General features: G+C 44.0%; 1 protein-coding gene across 1 annotated transcript in view; it reads right to left on the bottom strand.

Moving 5' to 3' along the window:
• The window catches only part of LOC111980377 (uncharacterized bromodomain-containing protein 10-like), a 27305-nt gene extending 6525 nt beyond the window's left edge, over nucleotides 1–20780 (bottom strand). Inside the window, exons 1-5 of the mRNA XM_024011102.1 lie at nucleotides 18921–20780; nucleotides 17099–17299; nucleotides 15302–16860; nucleotides 12257–12327; nucleotides 12076–12165 (exon numbers count right to left, since the gene is read on the bottom strand). Of these exons, the coding sequence (XP_023866870.1) occupies nucleotides 12076–12165; nucleotides 12257–12327; nucleotides 15302–16860; nucleotides 17099–17299; nucleotides 18921–19636 (2637 nt within the window). The 5' untranslated portion in view covers nucleotides 19637–20780. The remainder of the gene's footprint in view (nucleotides 1–12075; nucleotides 12166–12256; nucleotides 12328–15301; nucleotides 16861–17098; nucleotides 17300–18920) is intronic.
• Between the last annotated feature and the right edge of the window lie 2894 nt (nucleotides 20781–23674).

Raw genomic sequence — 23674 nt, forward strand, 5'->3', positions numbered from 1 at the left:
CATGGATATACACATGAATCGAAACGGGAAAAAGAAAACAGACATGTCTACACTGTTAAAGCAGTAATAAATATTTACTAAAATTGCACTACATGTGTTGTTTTAAAAAGCCCAATTGCAAAACAAGGCTTAAGTGTTGTTGTTCTAGGCTTATCCGACTCAGTGGATTGTGAGTGGTTAGCGATAGTTATTAATATCTGCCGAAGTCCCAAGCATCAAACAAGGCTGTAGGCTGGGGTTGGGCTTGAGGCTTTCTGCTGTGATCTGACGGGACTTGCCTGGCACGGGAGGACGAAGGTGACAAGCGAAACAAATAGAAACAAGAAGATATAGCACCTCGGGTGAGTTTAAAGGGTGGGACTGCGTCCTTTGGACACACTACGCTAGGCCAGGAGATTTGGTTGCCCCAAGTAGCTTAGCGAAGAGAGTTAAAAAACTTGGTGAGTGTAACCGTTAGGGATTTGTCGTTGACTCGGTCGATCCAAATTAGCTGTGACTCGAATCTCCATTGTCCTGGCGAAGGGACTCAACTGTGATAAGAAACCGAAAGAGGAGGCAAACTCTCACACGACGGCGCTGCCAGCGGTTAGGACTTTAAGTGCTGGCTATTTGAAGACTGGTGCGTTCCGCGCATGTTTGTCTGCATGAGGCATTCTCCGTGGGCCGGCTCTTGTGCCACATGGTGCTGCTAGTCCACAGGTATAAGTAGGCCCGTTATTCAGTGGGAACTCGGGTTAAATGGGTCCTCGCCTCCCTTGTGACTAGGAAGCTGCCAAAGAGGCACTGCAGCTGGATATCTGATGAGGACTATCTGCCGAAGGGCCCAAGGCCTTGAGGGGCGAGCTATGCTTATACAAAACTGGTGTCGTTGCTTTGGCGAGTTTCGGTAACACAGAATCTGTGTGCCCCCTGCAGCAGGTGCAGGGGTGTTAATGGACAATCTTCACGTGTTGCAACAGTTATGGATGGTGTGTGATCAGGAGGTACAAGGATCGGGTGAATTCCAGTCCCGCCGACTGGAGTGGACTGCTGAGGTGAATCTAGTGGCTATTGCTGAAGAGACTGTGTGATAATTATTTGAGGACGAGTGTGGTAAATCCCCTTTAACAGTGTGAGTATCCTGGACGAAACTTGGCCGGTCGTGTGAGAGGGATATATTGCACCAAAGCTTAACGTGTCGTGACCGCACTAGTAGTTGAGGTTGCTGTGATACATACTGATTATCAGATGAGACCCGGGTTGCCCAGATTACCTTGCTTAGATTGGGGACACAGAGGACGAATAGGGATGCCTGTTAGTTGAGATCCAGACAGGCGGGTTGTGAAGGAAGGTCAAATGGAGTGCTAAGTGATCAAGGTGAAGAACGCAGTGGTTGTAAGAATGCTGCCTGGTGTGCAACGACACAGATGTGCTGTTTTAAACTATGTAATTGTGCAGATTGCAACCACCTTGCCCTGTTTGGTAGCAGCTTATCTTGGACGAGGAGATCCACTGGCAAGCACAGATTTGTATTACCGCATGGGAACCCTTATCATTGCAAATCACAGTACCGAAGTGAATTGGCTCTCATTGCTGAATATCGATCTCTATAGTTTACATTCCGGTGATCTCTTCATATGCCTCAATTGGGTTATTGAGACAGCAGGTAGATACAGGCAAAATCATTGTAGGGAATATGGATACCAGACACTGTAAAAACTGTCTTTAGAGAAATGTCTAAACTGTCGTCGGGATGCGCTTAGGGCTTGTGGGTGATTATGGCTGATGAAACATCAAACCTTTGCCCTAGATAGAGTCGGAGGAAAAGCCTGTAGAGAGAGGAATTGCAATCTAAAAATGCAGCAAAGATGTGAATACTTGGAAACTGAGGAAAAGTACCATAGCGATCGAACTTTGTGGAATAGGAACTCACTATATATATATGACTTATCCATAGTAAGCAGGAATCTACGTGATCACGGACAAAGACGATCTGGGTGGCCCTTGAACGCAAATGGCTTACAAGTGTGTTATCATAGTGATGATGCTTACGTAGCTGTGAGTTCTAAAAGCATCTATTTTGAGAGAATGAGATGTTGAAGCCCTCTGTGGCTTACCATTCAATGGAACCGAGTCAAGAGCCCGCTGTCTGACCCTAGTGTCAATGCCAGTCCACAAATGTGAATGCCACGAAACTAAGAAAACCGGTCGGCCGTGCCAGGTGTTGATAACCTCCCCATGGTTCAAGGAATCAATATTGAAGAACCCTTCGCATGCCCAGTGCATGCTTGGTGGCAGAGTCTGGTCTCTCATATAAGGCCAGCCCAGCTTGCATAAAGAGTCGGTACGACCCCTCACTCTGGAAATGTCGGGCAGAAGGGGTTAATGGTCAGGGGCCCTACCATCCCTTGTGAACACCTGGGAACCCGTGGGGCACAGGGCATTGTAACAGCAAGTTATTACTTGACACTCCAAGTGTATAGGGAAGGCGCTTGGCTATCGTTAAGAAAGAGAAATGAATGACGGGAACCGGCAGGTAAATCAAAAAACCAAGCATGGTACTCTTGATAATGGCAATATCTGTTGGTCCTTAGTTGAACTACTCCAGTTTTTGTGCTCTTCGCTTCTTGCATACCCTATTGGTGACAGGGGATTTTGCGAGTCCTGCAAGACATCACGGTGTTTTCAACCTCACCTTTTGTTTAGCGAGGCTCTGGTAAGGTTTCTAATGAGATCAAGTACGCAAAGCTGAAGGGGTTGGGAATTGGTGATGCTTGTGTAGCGAGGTATAAGAGTAGCACTCGTCTTTTGAGGCTGGTGAGCTCAAATCTACTTAGGAGGGAGTTGACGCGACCATGATTGAACCTATATGAAAGAGAGTGTCCTTCGGCCGCTCAGTTGGAGTTGGTTAGGTGGTAGAAGAAGGTACCCCTTAATAGGTGCCACTTTTGTTGTGCATCTGCGGGATAAGCCGGTTTCTGATCGATTTATGTTGTGTGGAGCGACAGTAAAGAGCATTGTGAAAGGCGTTCACGAGAAGTGGATTCATAATTTGAGGTAACGGCTGGGACTGGATTTGTCTTGGTTGCTGGGTGACTCACTCTGAAACCTCTGACTGTTTTTGATTATGATGTAACAACCTTTCGAACAAAGCAAAAGGAATTCGACCAAACTGCTGCATTAGCTTCTCCCCGTTTTCTGGTTCCAGGATTGGATGCACTGCCATTTCATAAGGGCATTCCCGCAGATACACCTCGAGACGAAAACAGCAAGCGCATCATTAGCCCAGAATCGCACCACCCTCGGGGCATTTTTGACCTTTATTTGGAGAACACACATGGTAACGCGGCCGACAGCTTACTGTTGTTTATGGTGGCGCTGGTTGACCCACGGAACACACCTTGTTTTGTTGATTAAAACGGTGTGGTGTGTGTATCAGTAAGAGTTAGCGGTGAAAAGAATGTATATGTGGATTTTCTGTGTATAAGAATGTTTAACGCTTTAAAAGTAATATTGCCAGTAGAAAAACAAACCGGCAGAGACAGGATTGTAGGAAGACCTGAAACAAAGGCTTTGAACAACTGTGGCATATGATGAATTTAAGTAACGTTATTACTAACACCTTACCAGCAGGGGATTATGAATAAACATGGGGCTCTCCCATGATAAGCTGAACCTGTTTGGATGGAGTCCTATGGCACAGCCTCGCCATCGTGTACGTGGTCTAACCGCAGTCAGGGGAAAGTTTCTGCCAACCTGCGTGCGGCTAAGACCTCGGCTTTCACCGCTGAGATGCTGTATTTTGCGCAGACACCTTTAAGCTCAGGGAGTCGTCAAGTATCGTCACTGTTGTCCTGGCATCACATGGAGGGGCTGCTTGAAGTTCACATCTAAATCACTCTGCAGACGCTTTCAGCCCCGAGTGGACAGGCCTGTGCTCGTTCAGTGCCAACTAAATCGCTGTATGCTGATTACCACAACAGTGAGAGGCTGCCTCAAGCTACGTGTCAATTGTCCCATCGAGTTTTTCCTCTGAAGAAAGAGACACTTCAATGTATTGTCCAACTTGGCAAGTGCTCCAATGATTTATACGGAGAGAATACAATCGTTATGTGATTCATCAATGCAATGTGATAATAATTAGCCTAAACGTTTATTTGCTTTTCCATCATTGTCTTACTGGCACTTCACCTAAACAATAAATCAAATTACCTCCGCCCACAGATCCTCTGAGACAATAGTCTGATCGCTGTGTTCCCGCTCAGTCAGTCAGCGGAGAGTTTTTCAGTGAACGAAGTGCATCTTCATCCACATCCAAATACAGTCGGAGAACAAAAAGTGTCTCGGAGAGCGGCATGTCGACTTAAGAGTGTAGTTCCAAACAAGAGTATCACAGTTAATCAAGAAGCAAAAAGATACATCTAAAACAGAAATAAAAAAGCTCATCGCAGGAAAGTCAACTGAGTGTTCAAAGCAGATCAATCAACCCTGTTGTGAGACCCATAAGTTTTCTGATATTATAGAGCGCCTTCAGGCGAAGTGGTGATACCGTTCCTATGGCAAGCGCTTGAACCAAGTTGGGGAGTCGCATGGGAGAAGAGCATGGATTGAGTCAGCTTGAGAGGAGGGATGTGCAGATCTTTCACGCGTCTTCCTGAAGCCACACCTGACACTTGTAAACAAACAAAAACTGCACAACATCAAGAATTAAAAAGGCAATGGTGAAGAGAACATACGCGCAATTCATTACAGTTTGACCCTGCATCTCACGCTCCAATAGTAGAGTCTAAGGCTTTCTAATAATAGCATAGAAACCATAGCGATAACCTAGCAGTGGAGAGAGAAGAAGCAAGGTAACTATTTAGAAATACACATCTGCCAGATTTTGCAGGCTCACCCAACTATTAACAACCATGAGTGATGGTCTGTAAATTTTATATTAATTCAAAATAAGTCAGTGTCACACTCAAACTGAAAGAGACCGAGGAATTTGAAACAAATATCGCACTAATAAAAGTGCAACTTGTATGATTTCCAAGAAACGGCACGAGGCAATGGATGCTTAGATCCTGGTGGAGAGTATGTTCTCATATTATTTGAGATTTAAGGTAAAATTCGGGCTATTTAATTTGCATGAACCATCTATTTGGGATTCCTATCCCATGCGTTATCAAAACTCCCAGGTATAAGAACCCTGTTGTTTGTCTCTTTTAAGGATACGTCTCTCGCTGTGACCCTGGTTTCCTCCAGCACTATCTAGCCTATGGAATGTAGAGTGAATAGCGAACCATGTGAAAACTCAGTTAACTGTATAAGACGGACGACCATGTTGCACTCCACTCAAGTCTAACAGGACATAGGATCGTTGCGCATATCCTCCCACATCCCAGGAGGCACCAGAGAGCTGTGTAAGGACATCGGGATAAAATTGAGACGTCTGCACAAGGCTGGGATGGGCTTACAAGGAACATAGAGTAAGTCAGCTGGTGAGAGGAAACACTGTGGCGCAATATTTGAAAAATGGGAAGAAGTTTCAAGATGACGGTCAAATCACCTCCGGTCTGGGGCTCCATGCAAGATCTCACCTCGTGGGGCATCAATAATATGAGGAAGGTGAGGGATCAGCCCAGAACTACACGGCAAGGACTGGTAAGGACCTGAGGAGTAGCTGGGACGACAGTCTCTAAAGAAATAGCGGCCGTTTAGTAGACACATCTGACTCCGTCATGGATTAAAATCTGCAGCGCGACCGCAGAGTTCCCCTGCTCAAGCAGCGGCAATGTCCAGGCCCGTCTGAAGTTTGGCCAATGACCATCTGGATGATCCCAGAGGAGTATTGAAACGTCATGTGGTCTGAGAGCAAAAATAGCTCTAGTATTTTGTCTAAACTCCACCGCCGGATGGAGGAAGAAGAAAGGATTAGTGCACAGACCCAAGAACACCATCCTAAACCGTGAAGCTTGAGGTGGAAACATCAATTCTTGGGGGATGCTTTCCTGCAAAGGGGATCAGGATGACTGCTACCGTATTTGAGGGGAGGATGTGAGCCATGACATCGCCGAGATCTGGACAACAACTCCTTCCCACAGTAAAGAGCATTGAAGATGGTCGTGTTCTGGGTTTCCACAGCATCTGAGCAACTGGACCCCAAAAACACCAGCCAGCGGGGGCACTAAGGAGTGTCCCGTAAAGAAGCAGGCTCAAGGCTCCCTGAGCATACTAGTAAGGATCTGTAATTTTTATCATAAATGGTAAACCAAAACTATTGAGAGAGCGTGAAATACTAAAACAAAATCCACGAAGAGACACATTGAATGATTTTAACGTAATTAAATATTGCCATGTTATTGCACATGACATTAGCAAGTATCTGATCACGCTATCCAACCAGTAAGAATTCTCGTGCTCTCACAGACTGTAATGTTCTTTTAGGTAGAGTATGGCCCTCTTTACTCCACTCATTGAACCTGTATTCTGGCAGTGTTTGAACTCTTACCATTTGGTATATAAGCACATCCATAGTTACAACTTTCTAATCAACTAGACTGCCAACCTTCTCACCAACTGAAGAACCAGAGAGGCTGTGTATAAGGAATATCCAGGGTATAAATTGGGAGACCCTGCACAGGCTGGGATGGCTACAGGATCAATAGGCAAGCAGCTGGTGGAAGGCAGAGGACTGTTGACGCAATGTATATGAGGAAAAGGAGAGTCAAGATGATTGGAGTATCACTCCTCGGTCTGGGGCTCCATGCAAGATCTTCACCTACTGTGTGGGCATCAGATATTTCATGAGGCCACGAGTAGAAGGGAGTCAGCCACAATCTACATCGAGCAGACTGAGTCAATATATATCATGAAGCCGAAGAGAGCTGGACCAACAGTTCTCAAAGAAAACCATTAGTAACACACTACCGCTCTGACATTATTAAAATCCTGCAGCGCACGCAAGGTCCCCCTGCTCAACCAGCGCATGTCCAGGCCCGTCTGAAGTTGCCAATGACCATCTGGAGATGATCCAGAGGAGGAATGGGAGAAGGTCATGTGGTCTGTTGAGAACAAAATAGAAGCTTTTGGTCTAAACTCCACTCGCCGTGTTTGGAGGAAGAAGAAGGATGAGTACAACCCCAAGAACACCATCCCAACCGTGAAGCATTGGAGGGAAACATCATTCTTGGGATGCTTTTCTGTAAAGGGGACATTGGGTATACCCGACTGCACCGTATTTGGGAGGAGATGATGGGTCCATGTATCGCGAGATCTTGGCCAACAACCTCCTTCCTCAGTAAGAGCATTGAAAATGGGTCGTGGCTGGGTCTTCCAGCATGACAACGACCAAAACACACAGCCAGGGCAACTAAGGAGTGCTCCATAAGAAGCATCTAAGGTCCCTGAGTGCCTAGCCAGTCTCCAGACCTGAACCCAATAGAAAATTCTTTGGAGGGAGCTGAGTCCGTATGCCAGCGACAGCCCGAAACCTGAAGGATTGGAGAGGTCTGTATGGAGGAGTGGGCCAAAATCCTGCTGCAGTGTGTGCAAACCTGGTCAAGAACTACAGGAAACGTATGATCTCTGTAATTGCAAACAAAGGTTTCTGTACAATATAAGTTCTGCTTTTTGATGTATCAAATACTTATGTCATGCAATAAAAGAATTATTACTTAAAATCTACAATGTGATTTTCTGGATTTTTGTTTTAGATTCCGTCTCTCACAGTTGAAGTGTACCTATGATAAAAATTACAGACCTCTACATCTTTGTAGTAGGAAAACCTGCAAAATCGGCAGTGTATCAAATACTTGTTCTCCCCACTGTATATATATATATAAATTCAGCAAAAGAAACGTCCTCTCACTGTCAATTGCGTTTATTTTCAGCAACTTAACATGTGTAAATATTTGTATTAACATAAGATCAACAACTGAGACATAAACTGAACAAGTTCCACAGAAATTGAATAATGTGTCCCTGAACAAGGGGGTCAAAATCAAAAGTAACAGTCAGTATCTGGTGTGGCCACCAGCTGCATTAAGTACTGCAGTGCATCTCCTCCTCATGGACTGCACCAGATTGCCCGTTCTTGCTGTGAGACATTACCCCACTCTTTCACCAAGGCACCTGCAAGTTCCTGACATTTATGGGGGGGAATGGCCTAGCCCTCACCCTCCGATCCAACAGGTCCCAGACGTGCTCAATGGGATTGAGATCCGGCTCTTCGCTGCCCATGGAGAACACTGACATTCCTGTCTGCAGGAAATCACGCACAGAACGAGCAGTATGGCTGGTGGCATTGTCATGCTGGAGGCTGTCAGGATGAGCCTGCAGGAAGAGTACCACGAGGGAGAGGATGTCATCCCTGTAACGCACAGCGTTGAGATTGCCTGCAATGATAACAAGCTCAGTCCGATGATGCTGTGACACCCACACCAGACCATGACGGACCTCCACTTCCAAATTGATCCCACTCCAGAGTACCGGACCCTCCAGACGATAAACGCGATTCCGACCATCACCCCTGGTGAGTCAAAACCACGACTCGTCAGTGAAGAGCACTTTCTGAAGCCCTGTCTGGTCCAGCGATGGTGGGTTTGTGCCCATAGGCGACGTTGTTGCCAGTGATGTCTGGTGAGGAGCTGTATTACAACAGGTCACAAGCCCTCAGTCCAGCCTCTCTCAGCCTATTGCGGACAGTCTGAGCACCGGAGGAGGTTTGTGTGTTCTGGTGAAACTCGGGCAGTCGTTGTTGCCATCCTGTACCTGTCCACAGGTGTTATGTTTTGGATGTACCAATCCTGTCAGGGTTGTTACATGTGGTCTGCCACTGCGAGGACGATCAGCTGTCGTCCTGTCTCCCTGTAGCGCTGTCTTAGGCGTCTCACAGTACGGACATTGCAATTATTGCCCTGGCCACATCTGCAGTCCTCATGCCTCCTTGCAGCATGCCTAAGGCACATTCACGCAGATGAGCAGGGACCCTGCGTAACTTACTTTTGGGTTTTTCAGTCAGTAGAAAGGCATCTTTAGTGTCCTAAGTGTATCTTTAGTGTCCTAATAAAATGCAAATGAATTACTTAAAAATCATACAATGTGATTTTCTGGATTTTTGTTTTAGATTCCGTCTCTCACAGTTGAAGTGTACCTATGATAAAATATAGACCTCTACATGCTTTGTAAGTAGAAACCTGCAAAATCGGCAGTGTATCAAATACTTGTTCTCCCCACTGTATATACACACCACACTGTATTTGTATTCTCCCTTTCATGTAGACAATCCATATATACACAATATATATATAATATTATATATACACACACCACCGTTCAAAAGTTTGGGATCACTAAGAAATGTCTTTGTTTTTGTCCAATAAAATAATAACATCTTATATTTATCAGAAATACAGCGTAGACCTTGATAATGTTATAAATGACTATTGTAGCTGTAAACGGCAGATTTTTTATGGAATAAAGAGGCCCATTATCAGCAAACATCACTCCTGTGTTCCAATGGCACATTGTGTTAGCTAATCCAAGTTTATCATTTTAAAAAGCGAATTGATCATTAAAAACTCTTTTGCAATTATGTTAGCACAGCTGAAAACTGTGCGGCAATAAAACTAAGGCGGCAATAAAACTGGCCTTCTTTAGACTACTTGAGTATCCGGAGCATCAGCATTTGTGAGTTCGATTACAGGCTCAAAATGGCAACAAACAAAGAACTTAATTCTGAAACTCGTCAGTCTATTCCTGTTCTGAGATATGAAGGCTAGTCCATGTGAGAAATTGCCAAGAAACTGAAGATATTGTACAACGCTGCTTACTGCTCCCTTCACAGAACAGAGCAAACTGTCTCTATCCAGAATAGAAAGAGGATTGGGAGGCCCCGGTGCACAACTGAGCAAGAGAACAAGTACAAGTGTCTAGTTTGAGAAACAGARGCCTCACAAGTCCTCAACTGGCAGCTTCATTAAATAGTACCCGCAAAACACCAGTCTCAACGTCAACAGTGAAAAGGCGACTCCGGGATGCTGGCCTTCTAGGCAGAGTTCCTCTGTCTAGTGTCTGTGTTATTTTGCCCATCTTCATCTTTTATTGGCCAGTCTGAGATATGGCTTTTTCTTTGCATCCCGGAGTCACCTCTTCACTGTTGATGTTGAGACTGGTGTTTTACGGGTACTATTTAATGAAGCTGCCAGTTGAAGACTTGTGAGGCATCTGTTTCTAATCATTTCTGAAGTTATTTTAATGGACAAAAAAAGTGTGCTTTTATTGAAAAACAAGGACATTTCTAAGTGACCCCAAATTTTTGAAGTTTACATACACTTAGGTTGGAGTCATTAAAACTAGTTTTTCAAACACTCCACAAATTTCTTGTTAACAAACTAGTTTTGGCAAGTCGGTTAGGACATCTACTTTGTGCATGACAAGTCATTTTTCCAACAATTGTTTACAGACAGATTATTTCACTTATAATTCACTGTATCGCAATTCCAGTGGGTCAGAAGATTACATACACTAAGTTGACTGTGCCTTTAAACAGCTTGGAAAATTCCAGAAAATTATGTCATGGCTTTAGAAGCATCTGGTAGGCTAATTGACATAATTTTTGTCAATTGGAGGTGTACCTGTGGATGTATTTCAAGGCCTACCTTCAAACTCAGTGCCTCTCTTTGACATCATGGGAAAATCAAAAGAAATCAGCCAAGACCTCAGAAAATAATTGTAGATCTCCACAAGTCTGGTTCATCCTTAGGAGCAATTTCCAAAACGCCTGAAGGTACCACGTTCATCTGTACAAACAATAGTATGCAAGTATAAACACCATGGGACCACGCAGCCATCATACCGCTCAGGAAGGAGACACGTACTGTCTCCTAGAGATGAACGTACTTTGGTGCGAAAAGTGCAAATCAATCCCAGAACAACAGCAAAGGACGTGAAGATGCTGGAGGAAACGGGTACAAAAGTATCTATATCCACAGTAAAATGAGTCCTATAATCGACATAACCTAAAAGGCCGATAAACAAGGAAGAAGCCACTGCTCCAAAACCGCCATAAAAAAAGCCAGACTAAGGTTTGCAATTGCACATGGGGACAAAGATTGTACTTTTTGGAGAAATGTCCTCTGGTCTCATGAAACAAAAATAGAACTGTTTGGCCATAATGACCATCGTTATGTTTGGAGGAAAAAGGGGGAAGCTTGCAAGCCGAAGACCACCATCCCAACCGCAAAGCATGGGGGTGGCAGCATCATATTGTGGGGGTGCTTTGCTGCAGGAGGAACTGGTGCACTTCACAAAATAGATGGCATCATGAGGTAGGGAAATTATGTGGATATATTGAAACAACATCTTAAGACATCAGTCAGGAAGTTAAAGCTTGTCGCAAATGTCTTCCAAATGGACAATGACACCAAGCATACTTCCAAAGTTGTGGCAAAATGGCTTAAGGACAACAAAGTCAAGGTATTGGAGTGGCCATCACAAAGCCCTGACCTTAATCCTATAGAAGATTTGTGGGCAGAACTGAAAAAGGTGTGCGAGCAAGGAGCCTACAAACCTGACTCAGTTACACCAGCTCTGTTAGGAAATTGGACCAAAATTCACCCAACTTATTTGTGTGAAGCTTTGGGAAGGCTACCCGAGAATGTTTGACCCAAGTTAAACAATTTAAAGGCAATGCTACCAAATACTAATTGAGTATATGTAAACGTCTGACCCACTGGGAATGTGATGAAAGAAATAAAAGRTGAAATAAATCACTCTACTATTATTCTGACATTTCACATTCTTACAATAWAGTGGTGATCCTAACTGACCTAAGACAGGGAATTTTTACTCGGATTAAATGTCAGGTATTGTGAAAAACCAAGTTCAAATCTATTTMGCTAAGTTGTATTGAACTTCTGACTTCAACTGTATATACATTATATATATATATAGACACACACACACATACGTGCTCCTGCAATCATTTTTTTAACCTGTATCGATGTAATCCTTCCATACTGTACGTAATAGTTATTTTTGTTTATAATGTATTTTTGATACAGCACAATCAAAATTCCAAAATAAAATGTATTTTATTACTTTACTAACAGATCTCTTTTTGGTACTCTCCAGCTCATCCAGCTCATCCTCCGTCCTACTGATGAGTTCCTTCAGCTCCTCTAGACTGGTGCACACCAACTGAGGGACAAATCAGCACTCATGGATTCAAATTGCATATCAATTCATATTCCATATTTTGCATCAAAAACAAACAAACTGTGGGGTTTACCCTGAATGCAGGTTGAACTGGGAGTTGAGGTTTCTTTTTTGAAGCCAGCTTCCTGGACTTAAYCTTTCTTCCTGCGAAGGAAGAAGATTATTCTATTGAGTAATTCAGACATAAGTGGGGCAAAGCATTATAAACAAGATTACATCTCGTTAGGGCTGACCCAGTTTAGTCGACTGGTGGATTGTTTGGTCGAGCAGTTGCAACATACATAACATACATATAGTACCAGTCAAAAGTTGACACCTACTCATTCAAGAGCCTTTATTTTTTTACTATTTTCTACATTGTAGAATAATAGCGAAGACATCAAAACTATGAAATAACACATGTAGTAACCAACAAAAAAAAAGTGTTAAACAAATCAAAATATATTTTATATTTGAGATTCTTCAAATAGCCATCCTTTGCCTTGATGACAGTTTTGCACACTCTTGGCATTCTCTCAACCAGCTTGACCTGGAATGCTTTCCCAACAGTCTTGGAGTTCCCACATTTGCTGAGCACTTGTTGGCTGCTTCTCCTTCACTCTGCGGTCCAAGTCATCCCAAACCATCTCAATTGGGTTGAGGTCGGGTGATTGTGGAGGCCAGGTCATCTGATGCAGCACTCCATCACTCTACTTCTTGGTCAAATAGCCCTTACACAGCCTGGAGGTGTGTTGGGTCATTGTCACGTTGAAAAACAAATGGATAGTCCCACTAAGCCCAAACCAGATGGGATGGTGTATTGCTGCAGAATGCTGTGGTAGCCATGCTGGTTAAGTGTGCCTTTGAATTCTAAATAAATTAGAGACAGTGTTAACAGCAAAGAACCCCCACACCTTAACACCTCCTCCTCCATGCTTTACGGTGGGAAATACACATGCAGATATCATCTGTTCACCCACACCGCGTCTCACAAAGACATAGCGGTTGGAAGCAAAAATCTGAAATTTGGACACCTTTCCCTCAATGTGATCAAGACAAAGGAGATGATTGTGGACAACAGGAAAAGGAGGACCGAGCAGACCCCCATTCTCATCGACGGGGCTGGAGAGGAGCAGGTTGAGAGCTTCAAGTTCCTTGGCGTCCACATCACCAACAAACTAACATGGTCCAAGCACACCAAGACAGTCGTGYCGAGGGTACAACAAAACCTATTCCCCCTCAGGAGACTGAAAATATTTGGCAAGGGTCCTCAGATCCTCAAAAGGATTTACAGCTGCACCATCGAGAGCATCCTGACGGGTTGCATCACTGCCATACCACTGCTCGGCCTCCAACCGCAAGGCACTACAGAGGGTTGAGCGTACGGCCCAGTACATCACTGGGACCTCTATACCAGGCGGTGTCAGAGGAAGGCCCTAAAAATTGTCAGACTCCAGCCACCCTAGTCACAGACTTTTCTCTTTGCTACCGCATGGCAAGCGGTACAGGAGCGCCAAGTCTTGGTCCAAGAGGATTCTAAACAGCTTCTACCCCCAAGCCATAAGACTCCTGAACATCTAATCAAATGGCTACCCAGACTATTTGCATTAACCCCCCCCCCCCTTCTACACTGCTGCTACTCTGTTATTATCTATGCATAGTCACTTTAATAACTCTACCTACATGTACAGATTACCTCAATACCGGTACCCCTGTATATAGCCCTGCTATTGTTATTTACTGCTGCTCTTTAAATATTTGTTATTCTTAGCTGTTACTTTTTTTTAGGTATTTTCTTAACTGCATTGTTGGTTAAGGGCTTGTAAGTAAGCATTTCACTGTATTCAGCGCATGTGACAAATAAAATTTGATTTGATTTATAAAAATGGTGTACAAGACAGCTGTCTGATTTGCGCCTATCTAAGTGGACTAATCCATTGTGGAGGCCGTGGGGATGGAACAGTGCCTCACTAAAACGTGCTTATATACTGTAGGCTACTGTATCAATCGATCATTCATTCATTTGTTCAGGTCATCACACAGCATACGAGTCATTCATGATTTGAAATGTAATCAAGCATTTTAGTTTTAAAATAAAATAAAGCGACCCTTGAATAATTAGCTTAAATAATAAATACACKATTCCATTTCGGGAAATTGCATTCACGAATGAATGCGACTGTTTTTAGTCTTTGCTGTAAAAAATGCTTGACAAAAAAAKCATTACAACAGACTCTGGTATGCTTATKATTTATTTAGTGTTGTTTAAACTGTTCCAAACAGTCAGAAAAAGTTMATTGTAATCTAACAGCATCWGTTTGGAAACATAACATGCAGGCAGAGCTTGTTCCTTACCTTCATCTCCAGTATTTAACAACTAGTCACATTTATTKCACACATCTGACTTCCTCTTTACTTCCTGAGAAACCAGTACACATTCCCCCGTTTAGAGTTTGTCACGTCCTCTGCATCCATTTTGCTGTTACGGTGTTCAGAGTTTGTTATAACCAATTTATTGATGCGATTATGATATGCTATAGGTCAGGCCCTATTGGTCATGTCCATGCGATGCATACATGTGTCACGTAAAGAGAGCAAGGGTTGAGGGAATATGGAATGTTTTTCCTAAACAGAAATGGCTGTAATTATGTTACAGCTTCAGCAACACGGACAGCATAATAAACACTGTTGATGTTCTGTGGTGGTCGCTGCAGCATGGAGGAGAGAAACAGGTGCTAGTCACACAGTCACTAGCTGTCATTTTTTTTACCACAGCAAGTCTGAGCCCGGCCAGGCACAATCTAATCAATTGCTGGTCGGACTCCCTCTWGTCATTTGTGCGTCTTAATTATTTAATCKAACAGTMTGCATAAAGCATCAGACAAGCTCAGTGAATATAGTTGATTTGATTAACACACATAGGATGTGTCTATATGGAAAAATACACATTTACAAATCGATTGCTCGTAAGAACAGATGACTCTTGGTCGACCAAGATTTTTTGTTGTTGTTGTTGGGGACAGCCATACATCATCATTGAACAAGTGCCAAGTCTCTCAGCTGTGATTTTACATAGGCCTAAWTTAGCCTAACAAAATGTAAAATATTGATTTACAAGACAGGTATTCCATTTTCTTACCCATTTTTCGTTTTTTCCTCTTGTCCTTTTTCTTGACGGTGGTCYCAGCTCTCCTGACAGTGGATTTAGCTGCCTTGGCCTTACAGAGTGGGCTCCTGTCTGATCTGCGCTGCCCACCTGCTGCACGTCGTTCCCCCAATTCCCTCGCTTTTTTCCTTTTCGTTTTCTTAACCCGAATCCTGTCCATCCTATTCTCTGTCACGTTSACCTTGCGTGGGTGGCCAGCACCAGAAGGTGACGTTGTTGATTTCTTGTCCGTGGCACAATGGCAGCGATGATTGTCCTGTGACTTTGTCCCCATTTCGGAGAAACATTTTGGACAACATCTTTGTCCCTCAGAGAGTTTGTTCCCGTCCACTTTAACATGGACATCAGTCAGTCTCATGGGTACAGTGACACCAGGCCTGCTGGTATATGTTGCCCTAGCAGGGCAAGCAGGGGACTTCCCTGTATAGCAGTGTTCCCCCACACTGAGACGCGGCTCACATGACCCTGATGATACGTCCGATCCCTCTTCCTGCTTCACCTGAAGTCTATTAGGCCTATATTCCAATTCKTGTGGCTCTTCCTTCACACTCCCTCTGCCCACAAACTCCTTGATAGGTGAAGAGGGCCCAGTTGAGCCAGTGAGTCTGTTCTGATTAGTAGGCTTACAGTCCTCCTCATCCTCCACCCCCCATGTGTGAAATTGCCCAGTTCCACCCCTGCACATGTCCCCTTTAATCCTCCCACCACTCCGTCTGTCAGAACCAGGTTTCTCCTCTGACTCCTCCTCCATTGAAACCAGGTGCTCAGAGTACTTCTGCTTGTCAGAGTCCTCTGATAGCCCCTCGTCAGGCTCCACCCTCTTCACCCAGACAGCTGGTAAGGAGAAGTCAGAGGGCATGCTGACACTCTGGCAGTAGATGCGTAGGTCGGCCCCGCAGAAATGCGGAAAGTGTATGTAGACGTTCTCGTTCCCGTCGTAGCCCAGGATGGACTCTCGGCACTCGTGGATGGGCTGGCCCAGCACAGCGTCCTGCACGTCCTTCTGGGTCTCGTATACGTTGTCACACAGGCCTTTGAGCAGCCACACGCGCTGGATGAAGGGTAAGAGATGGAAGGGGTTCTCCTCCAGGGGGCTAACCACCCCGACTGTCCTGAAGAACTGATGGGATAGGCCCWGCTGCTCAGCCATCCACCTCTGGTCCTCCGCCGTACCCATAGCGTAGTACCAGCCTTGCACCCTCTGGCGGAGCTCAGACTCCCAGCGGCAGTAGGTGAGGGCTGGGCGACGGTGGAGCGTCCCCCTCCTCTGGGGCGGGCAAAGAAGTGAACTCATGATCTTGGAGAGGAAGATGCTGCAGCGAGGCATGAGGAGGCACCGCTCCAGCTCAAAGAACACTATCTCTGGGAGGTTGAGAYCMGCCTGGGCCAGGCAGAGGAAGTGGCCGATGGCAGGGAGTTCCCACATGGTCTTCAAGGGGGTCTGGGTGGCCTGGGAGAGAAGACTGCGCTCCCACTCCTCCACCTCCTTGGCTGAGGTCTCCTCCGCCTCCTTCTTATCTAGCTCCCGCTGCCTACAATCAGAAATGAAGGATGAGTTTATGAACCAGATGTCCTACTAAACACAAACAATCACAGCCATAAGTCATACACACAGAATGAAATATTATTATTTAAAATGTTTAATGTAAATTATATTGTCACAGTTGTCAGGATTAAGTAGTCTATGGTATTTCAAGTTTTATTCTGACCATGGAGYGAGTGGGAACATAGAAAACCCTCACGCACTGGAACATTCCATCCATATCTTACCTCTTCTCTTCCTTGACTCTCTGCTGCTCCTCCAGCCTGAGTGCCTGGACCATGATGGACTCATTTCCCCCCACTGTGATCGTAGCCAGGCTGCGAGGCACTGTCCTCCGTCTGGTAGAGGTGCCTACGGGCCCCCTCTCATCCTCGGTCCCCAAACGACCCTTGGAGGTCACTGCCAGAGTGGTCTTCTCTCGCAGCGTCCTGGTTGGGTAGGTGGATACAGACACAGCATCATAGGGCTAGTTAGGGTCCCAGTCATTTCATCAAGGGTCCTGAATGAAACAGACACTACTGATGTTTGAAAATGTTTTACTTTTAGTTACTACTACAGCAGCAACTGAAGAAAGAATCCATACCATTGAATGTGTGTATTTTAAATGTGGATGAATGTATGTAGAATATGTAGGCTGTGTCATGAATACTTGAACGTATATATGTACCGTGCATTCAGAAAGTATTCAGATCCATTGACTATTTCCCACATTTTYTATTCAGACCCTTTGCTATGAGACTCGAAATTGAGCTCCAGTGCATCCGGTTTCTACAGATCATCCTTAAGATGTTTCTACAACTTGATTGGAGTCCACCTGTGGTAAATTCAATTGATTGGACATGATTTGGAAAGGCACACACCTGTCTATATAAGGTCCCACAGTTGACAGTGCACGTCAGAGCAAAAACCAAGCCATGAGGTCGAAGGAATTGTCCGTAGAGCGCCGAGCCAGGATTGTATCGAGGCACAGATCTGGGGAAGGGTACCAAAACATTTCAGCAGCATTAAAGGTCCCGATGAACACAGTGGCCTCCATCATTCTTAACTGTATGAAGCTTGGAACCACCAAGATTCTTCCTAGAGCTGGCCGCCCGGCCAAACTGAGCAATCAGAGGGGGAGAAGGGCCTCGTCAGGCAGGTGACCAAGAACCCGATAGTCACTTTGACAGAGCTCCTGAGTTCCTCTGTGGAGATGGGAGAACCTTCCAGAAGGACAACCATCTCTGCAGCACTAAACCAATCAGGCCTTTACGGTAGTGGCCAGACGGAAACCTCTCCTCAGTAAGTCACCTAAAGGACTCTCGGACCATGAGAAAAAAMATTCTTTGGTCTGATGAAACCAATTATTTGGAKTGAATGCCAAGCGTCACACCTGGAGGAAACTTGGCACCATCCCTATGGTYAAGCATGGTGGTGGCAGCATCACGCTATGGGGATGTTTTTCAGCAGCAGGGAGACTAGTCAGGATCCTTGATGAAAACCTGCTCCAGAGCGCTCAGGATTTCAGGCTAGGGCAAAGATTCCCCTTCCAACAGGACAARGACCCTAAGCACACAGCCAAGACAACACAGGAGTGGTTAKGGGACAAGTCTCTGAATGTCCTTGAGTGGCCCAGCCAGAGCCCGGACTTGAACCCGATCAAACATCTCTGGAGAGACCTGAAAATAGCTGTGCAGCGACGCTCCCCATACAACCAGACAGATTTTGAGAGGATCTGCAGAGAAGAAATGGGAGAAACTCACCAAATACAGGTGTGCCAAACTTGTAGCGCCATACCCAAGAAGACTTGAGGCTGTAATCGCTGCCAAAGGTGCTTCAACAAAGTACTGAGTAAAGGGTCTGAATATTTATGTAAACGTGATATTTCAATTTATTTTTTATTTTTAGACTGTATATTTGCAAAAAAWTCTAAAAACCTGTGTAGATTGAAGGGGGAGAACAATTTAATTAATTTTAAAATAAGACTAACATAACAAAATGTGGYAAAAGTTAAGGTGTCTGAATAGTTTCTGAATGCACTGTAGGTATGTAAGGCTTACACATGCTTACCTTGACAGCAGTGTCAACTTCTGCTCAAGCATTATTTCCAATTTCTGTGCCTGTTTAGAAATCCAGTGGTCGACCCCATGGTGCRTATAGCAGTTCTCTAGCATTAGCCTGAAGTCTGCTACAAACTCTGTGATTGTTTCATACTCCCGGCGAACAAACTTCTCCTCCATCCTTCTGAAACACATGGACTTCTTGAGGTGACCCCTGACCCAGTCAGTGTGTTTTTCAAGGCCAATGGGGTGCAAGAAGGGAGTCATAATGCCTTTGTGCTTTTCCAGAAGAAAGCCATTAAATATCCTATAAGCCTGCTGTAACTCATAGCTAAGGTCTTCTTCAACTGTAACTGTGGTAGGTATGCAGACCTCTGACAATGACAGTTCGTTTGAGATTTCAGGCACCCCATCAWGTCTTAGCGCAGGATTACTAGTAGAACTACTGTGGGAAAGAACATTAACATTCTCCAGGGAGGTTCCGTTGCGGAGTCCTCCTTTGGTGACTAGGCTGCTGCGTTCAGTGCTGTGCCATTTGGAGTCTACTGAAGATACAATGTGAACATTCTGATTCTGAGATCCTGAACCCAGTTCATTCTGACAGTCTCGGTTGATWAAAAATAAATGACTATTGTGGCCGTCCTTCTTGTCAGACAAGTCTTGCTGCTCCCCTGTGTCGTTTTGTGGCACCTTGGGTGGGTTAAAGGTTTCAGCGTGCACTTTCATGTTGCTGGCTGCCCTGTATTTCAATAGGAGGTAACTAACTACTAAAAAACCTGACTCTTTTATTGGCTAACCTTGTTAGCTAACCAGCTGKCCGCAACCTAACATTAGTAAGCTTTGTTGCCATCTTTTTTTAACCAAATTATCATGCACAATTGGCAGTGGYTATATTATATCCTGCCAATTACGGTCACATACATAACTTGGCTAGTCCTTCCTCGTTTTGACTCTTCAAAACATTCACCGGCACGTGCAAGAATGAGTTGACGTTACAGTGCTATCTAGCTATCCACCTACCTAGCTAGCCAAACAGTAGCTAGTACTAGCTAGCTACTTTTGATTTAGTTAACTAGACAGCATWGTGAGATATGTTATGAACGTTCGTTTGACAGCGAACATTGTTATGTTCATAAAATTATTAGGTTGGGCTTATTTAGGTAATCCACCACAAACGAATAAACATTAGTTGACAAGAAACAAAGTGAAGTTCAACATTTGCCATATAGCTATTACCTAGTCTAACTTTTCTTTGATAAATTATCTGATGGGACTGGTAGTCTAGATTCGACAAATATAGCTAGGTCAATTGACAAGACCATTACTCATACCTCACATCAGCGCTTTAGGGTCGCGTCCGATACAAGCGGTACAAACTGCTAGTTAGCTAGCCAACTTGTTAGCTAGCAGCTAGTTAGCCGGTGTTGTACAGGCAGTGTGGCTGTGTCTCCTTCACAGCCTACCATTGAGCTCATTGTTTCCAGTCAGAGGCCTGCGTCTGCAGTGTCCGATGCAACGTTATCAGGGAACATTTTAGGCAACACAGCGATGAATCCTTGCTATGATGAGCCAACGAAACCAGTTTAGCTAGAAAGGTAGATAGRTACATGAGAAGATCCATCAATTCAGCAAGCTTGCTGGGAAGCTAGCTAGCCATAGTTAGCCGGTTAGTTAACAATTAATGTAAGTTATCTAACTTCAACATTTTCTAAAATTAAACTAACTAGCATAAATCTAGCTAGAGAACTTTCTAATTCAACTGAACAGTCTACAAAGTTAGCCAGGTATCGAGTCCGTTACACCATAGGCTATGCTAGCTAGCTAACTAACAAAATATTCCCCGAACGACGTTTCTTTGCATCGTCCTGGGTGCGTGCAAGTGTACACCCTGACGTAGTCGCGTGGCACAGATTTTTTTATTGGGGTTTCATAATACTGAGAGAGGACTTATTTCTCTCTGGCAATATAATTACTTTACCAATGTTAACGAATTGTTCAGACAAAATGTTGATGAATTTTGGGCACATTTGTATACCCTAAGATTACAAGGAGAGATGATGAGCCTTGGCAAGCACACTTTGTAATTCTAACCTGTCCTCTTCAAGTTATTACCTGCCTTTTTCAGCAGGTACAGGTGAAAAGCATGTCAGATGTCAATTTTACCACTGGCAATTAATGTGAGACTGATGGCAAGTTGACAAGTAATTTAGAGAGATGAGTCAGTCAAGTTCTGCCCCTGAACAAGGCAGTTAACCCACTGTTCCTAGGCCGTCATTGAAAATAAGAATTTGTTCTTAACTGACTTGCCTAGTTAAATGAAAGTAAAATAAATMTTAAACAATTTAAAAAGTTAATCACTGGCTACATATATTCTTCTATGCTATAATAGCGGTCTGCAAACAAACGTTAAAGTTGCATGCTGCCACTTACTGTGCTGGAGTGTGTGGTCAATCATGGTTTACAACATTAAGGCCACATTTCTAAATCCTCCTCCCTAACTCAGTAATTCTGAGAAAATAAAAAAGAGCCCTACTAACTTTTAATAGACCCTCCCACATCCCCCAAATCCCATCCAACCTCAATGACCCTACACTTCAAACTTTCCCTCTCTTCAACATACTTATAACAATATAACAACACATGTTCCACTGTTTCATCGACCATACACTCCAGACACAAACCATTCACATGCTTGCCAACCAGATGTAATGACGAGTTCAATGTCCTAGGTCAATCGAGCAAACACCACCTCTTCCTTCCTAATATGACTTTTGAATCTTGGTCCACCGACCTTTCTTTGGAGAGTATATAAATGCCAGCCCTTGTGCTCAGAGTACCATCTCTTCTGCCACACATCTATCAATATGTCTCTGATCTTACATTTGGCCTCACCTCTACCCAGTGGAACAATAATATGAATTATATCGTGTTTTAAAGCTCTTTTGGCTATCTGGTCTACAATTTCATTCCCTTCCACACCCGAAAAGGCTGGGACCCAGCACAATCTCACTACTACACCCAGTCTCTCAATTCTCCATAAGAACAGAACACCTCCAATAGCAGGTCACTCCTATTAGATTTTCCAGATGATAAACTATTCAATACAGACAGAGAATCTGAGCATACTATAATTCTGACAGGTTGTATGTCCTCCACCCACTGGAGGGCAACTACCAATATTTTATTTTCTCTACCAAGGTTAGATCAACAACAGGATCTGGTAGTAACCACGGAGGAACATCCCCTATCACCACAGAAGGGRCAACTTCCAACTCCCCCAAACCACTCTCATCAGCAAGCTTTCCAACTGTCCAACCAAAACCACTGCCATGTCTACTAGTATATTCCCAACAGTCATCTAGAACTGCAGCAATGGGAAGGACAATCTCACAGCCTTTCAGCCTAACCCAATTGTCACGAACGTCGTCAGGGAAATGACCGTTTCAAGGTGCAGCGTGGTGAGCATACATTTCTACTTTATTTTAAATGTCGCCAACAAAAACAAGAAACAACAAAAACGAACGTGAAGCTGACTAGGGCTATACAGGCCACTAACACAGACAACTACCCATAACTAAGGTGGAAAAACACGCTGCCTAAGTATGATTCCCAATCAGAGACAACGATAAAACAGCTGTCCCTGATTGAGAACCATACCCGGCCAAAACATAGAAACAGAAAACATAGAAATAAAGAAACTAGAATGCCCACCCTAGTCACACCCTGGCCTAACCAAAATAGAGAATAAAAGCCTCTCTATGGCCAGGGCATGACACCAATAAGCTAATGACAATTTTTTATGCCATATATCCAAAGGCATCTCACCTGCATCCACTAGTATGGCACATACAGATGTTGATTTAAATGCACCAATACATATCCTTAAAGCTATATACTAGATTCTGTCCTGCTTCTGAAGCCAAGTCTTGCCACTGTTCCATAAACGATACACCYTAATCAATTGTCATCCTGATCAGAGKTCTATAAATATCCAGCAACGATTGAATGTCAGCAAAAAGATTCACCACCTTCTTACACTTTGTTTCAACATTTATTACATAATATTTCCATGTATATTGCTCATTGAACCATATAACCAAATATGTGTACTTAGAAACCCTCCACATAGGCTGTCCATACAGAAAAAAKTGTATATTATCAGCAACTTTCTTCTTCGAGAAGAACATACAGCAAGACTTCACCACTGACAATTTAAAACCCCAGTCAATCGACCATCTTTCAACATCCAATATAGCTTGTTGAATAGATTTGGTCACATGAGAGACATTCCTTCCCCTCTTCCAAACAGCTCCATCCTCAGCATATAGGAAAGCCCCAATATCCCTACATACATTCAAAAACACATCGTTAATCATAATATTGAACAAAATAGGACTGATAGCACTGCCTTGAGGAATACCARTGTCAACTCYATAGGAATCAGATAAAATCGACCATATTTTAACTCGAAAATGATTATTAAATAAGAAGGCCAAAACTCAGTTATACAATCTCCCACCAATACCAAGTGTTTCCATCTTAATCAGTAGGCCTTCTCTCCACATAGTGTCGTGGGCCTTTTCAATGTCAAAAAAATTGTTTTTTCAACTTCATTGCTCACCTTTACRAATGCATCCAATGCAGATCTAGCTATGTTCCAGGAAATATGACAATCTGTTGACTATCACCTTTTCCATCAGTTTACATAAGTCTGAGGTCAGTGCCATTGGAATGTAACTATCAGCACATGAAGGGTCCTTACCA

This window comes from Salvelinus sp. IW2-2015, linkage group LG20 (genome assembly GCF_002910315.2).
Source record: "Salvelinus sp. IW2-2015 linkage group LG20, ASM291031v2, whole genome shotgun sequence".
Taxonomy (NCBI): Eukaryota; Metazoa; Chordata; class Actinopteri; order Salmoniformes; family Salmonidae; genus Salvelinus; species Salvelinus sp. IW2-2015.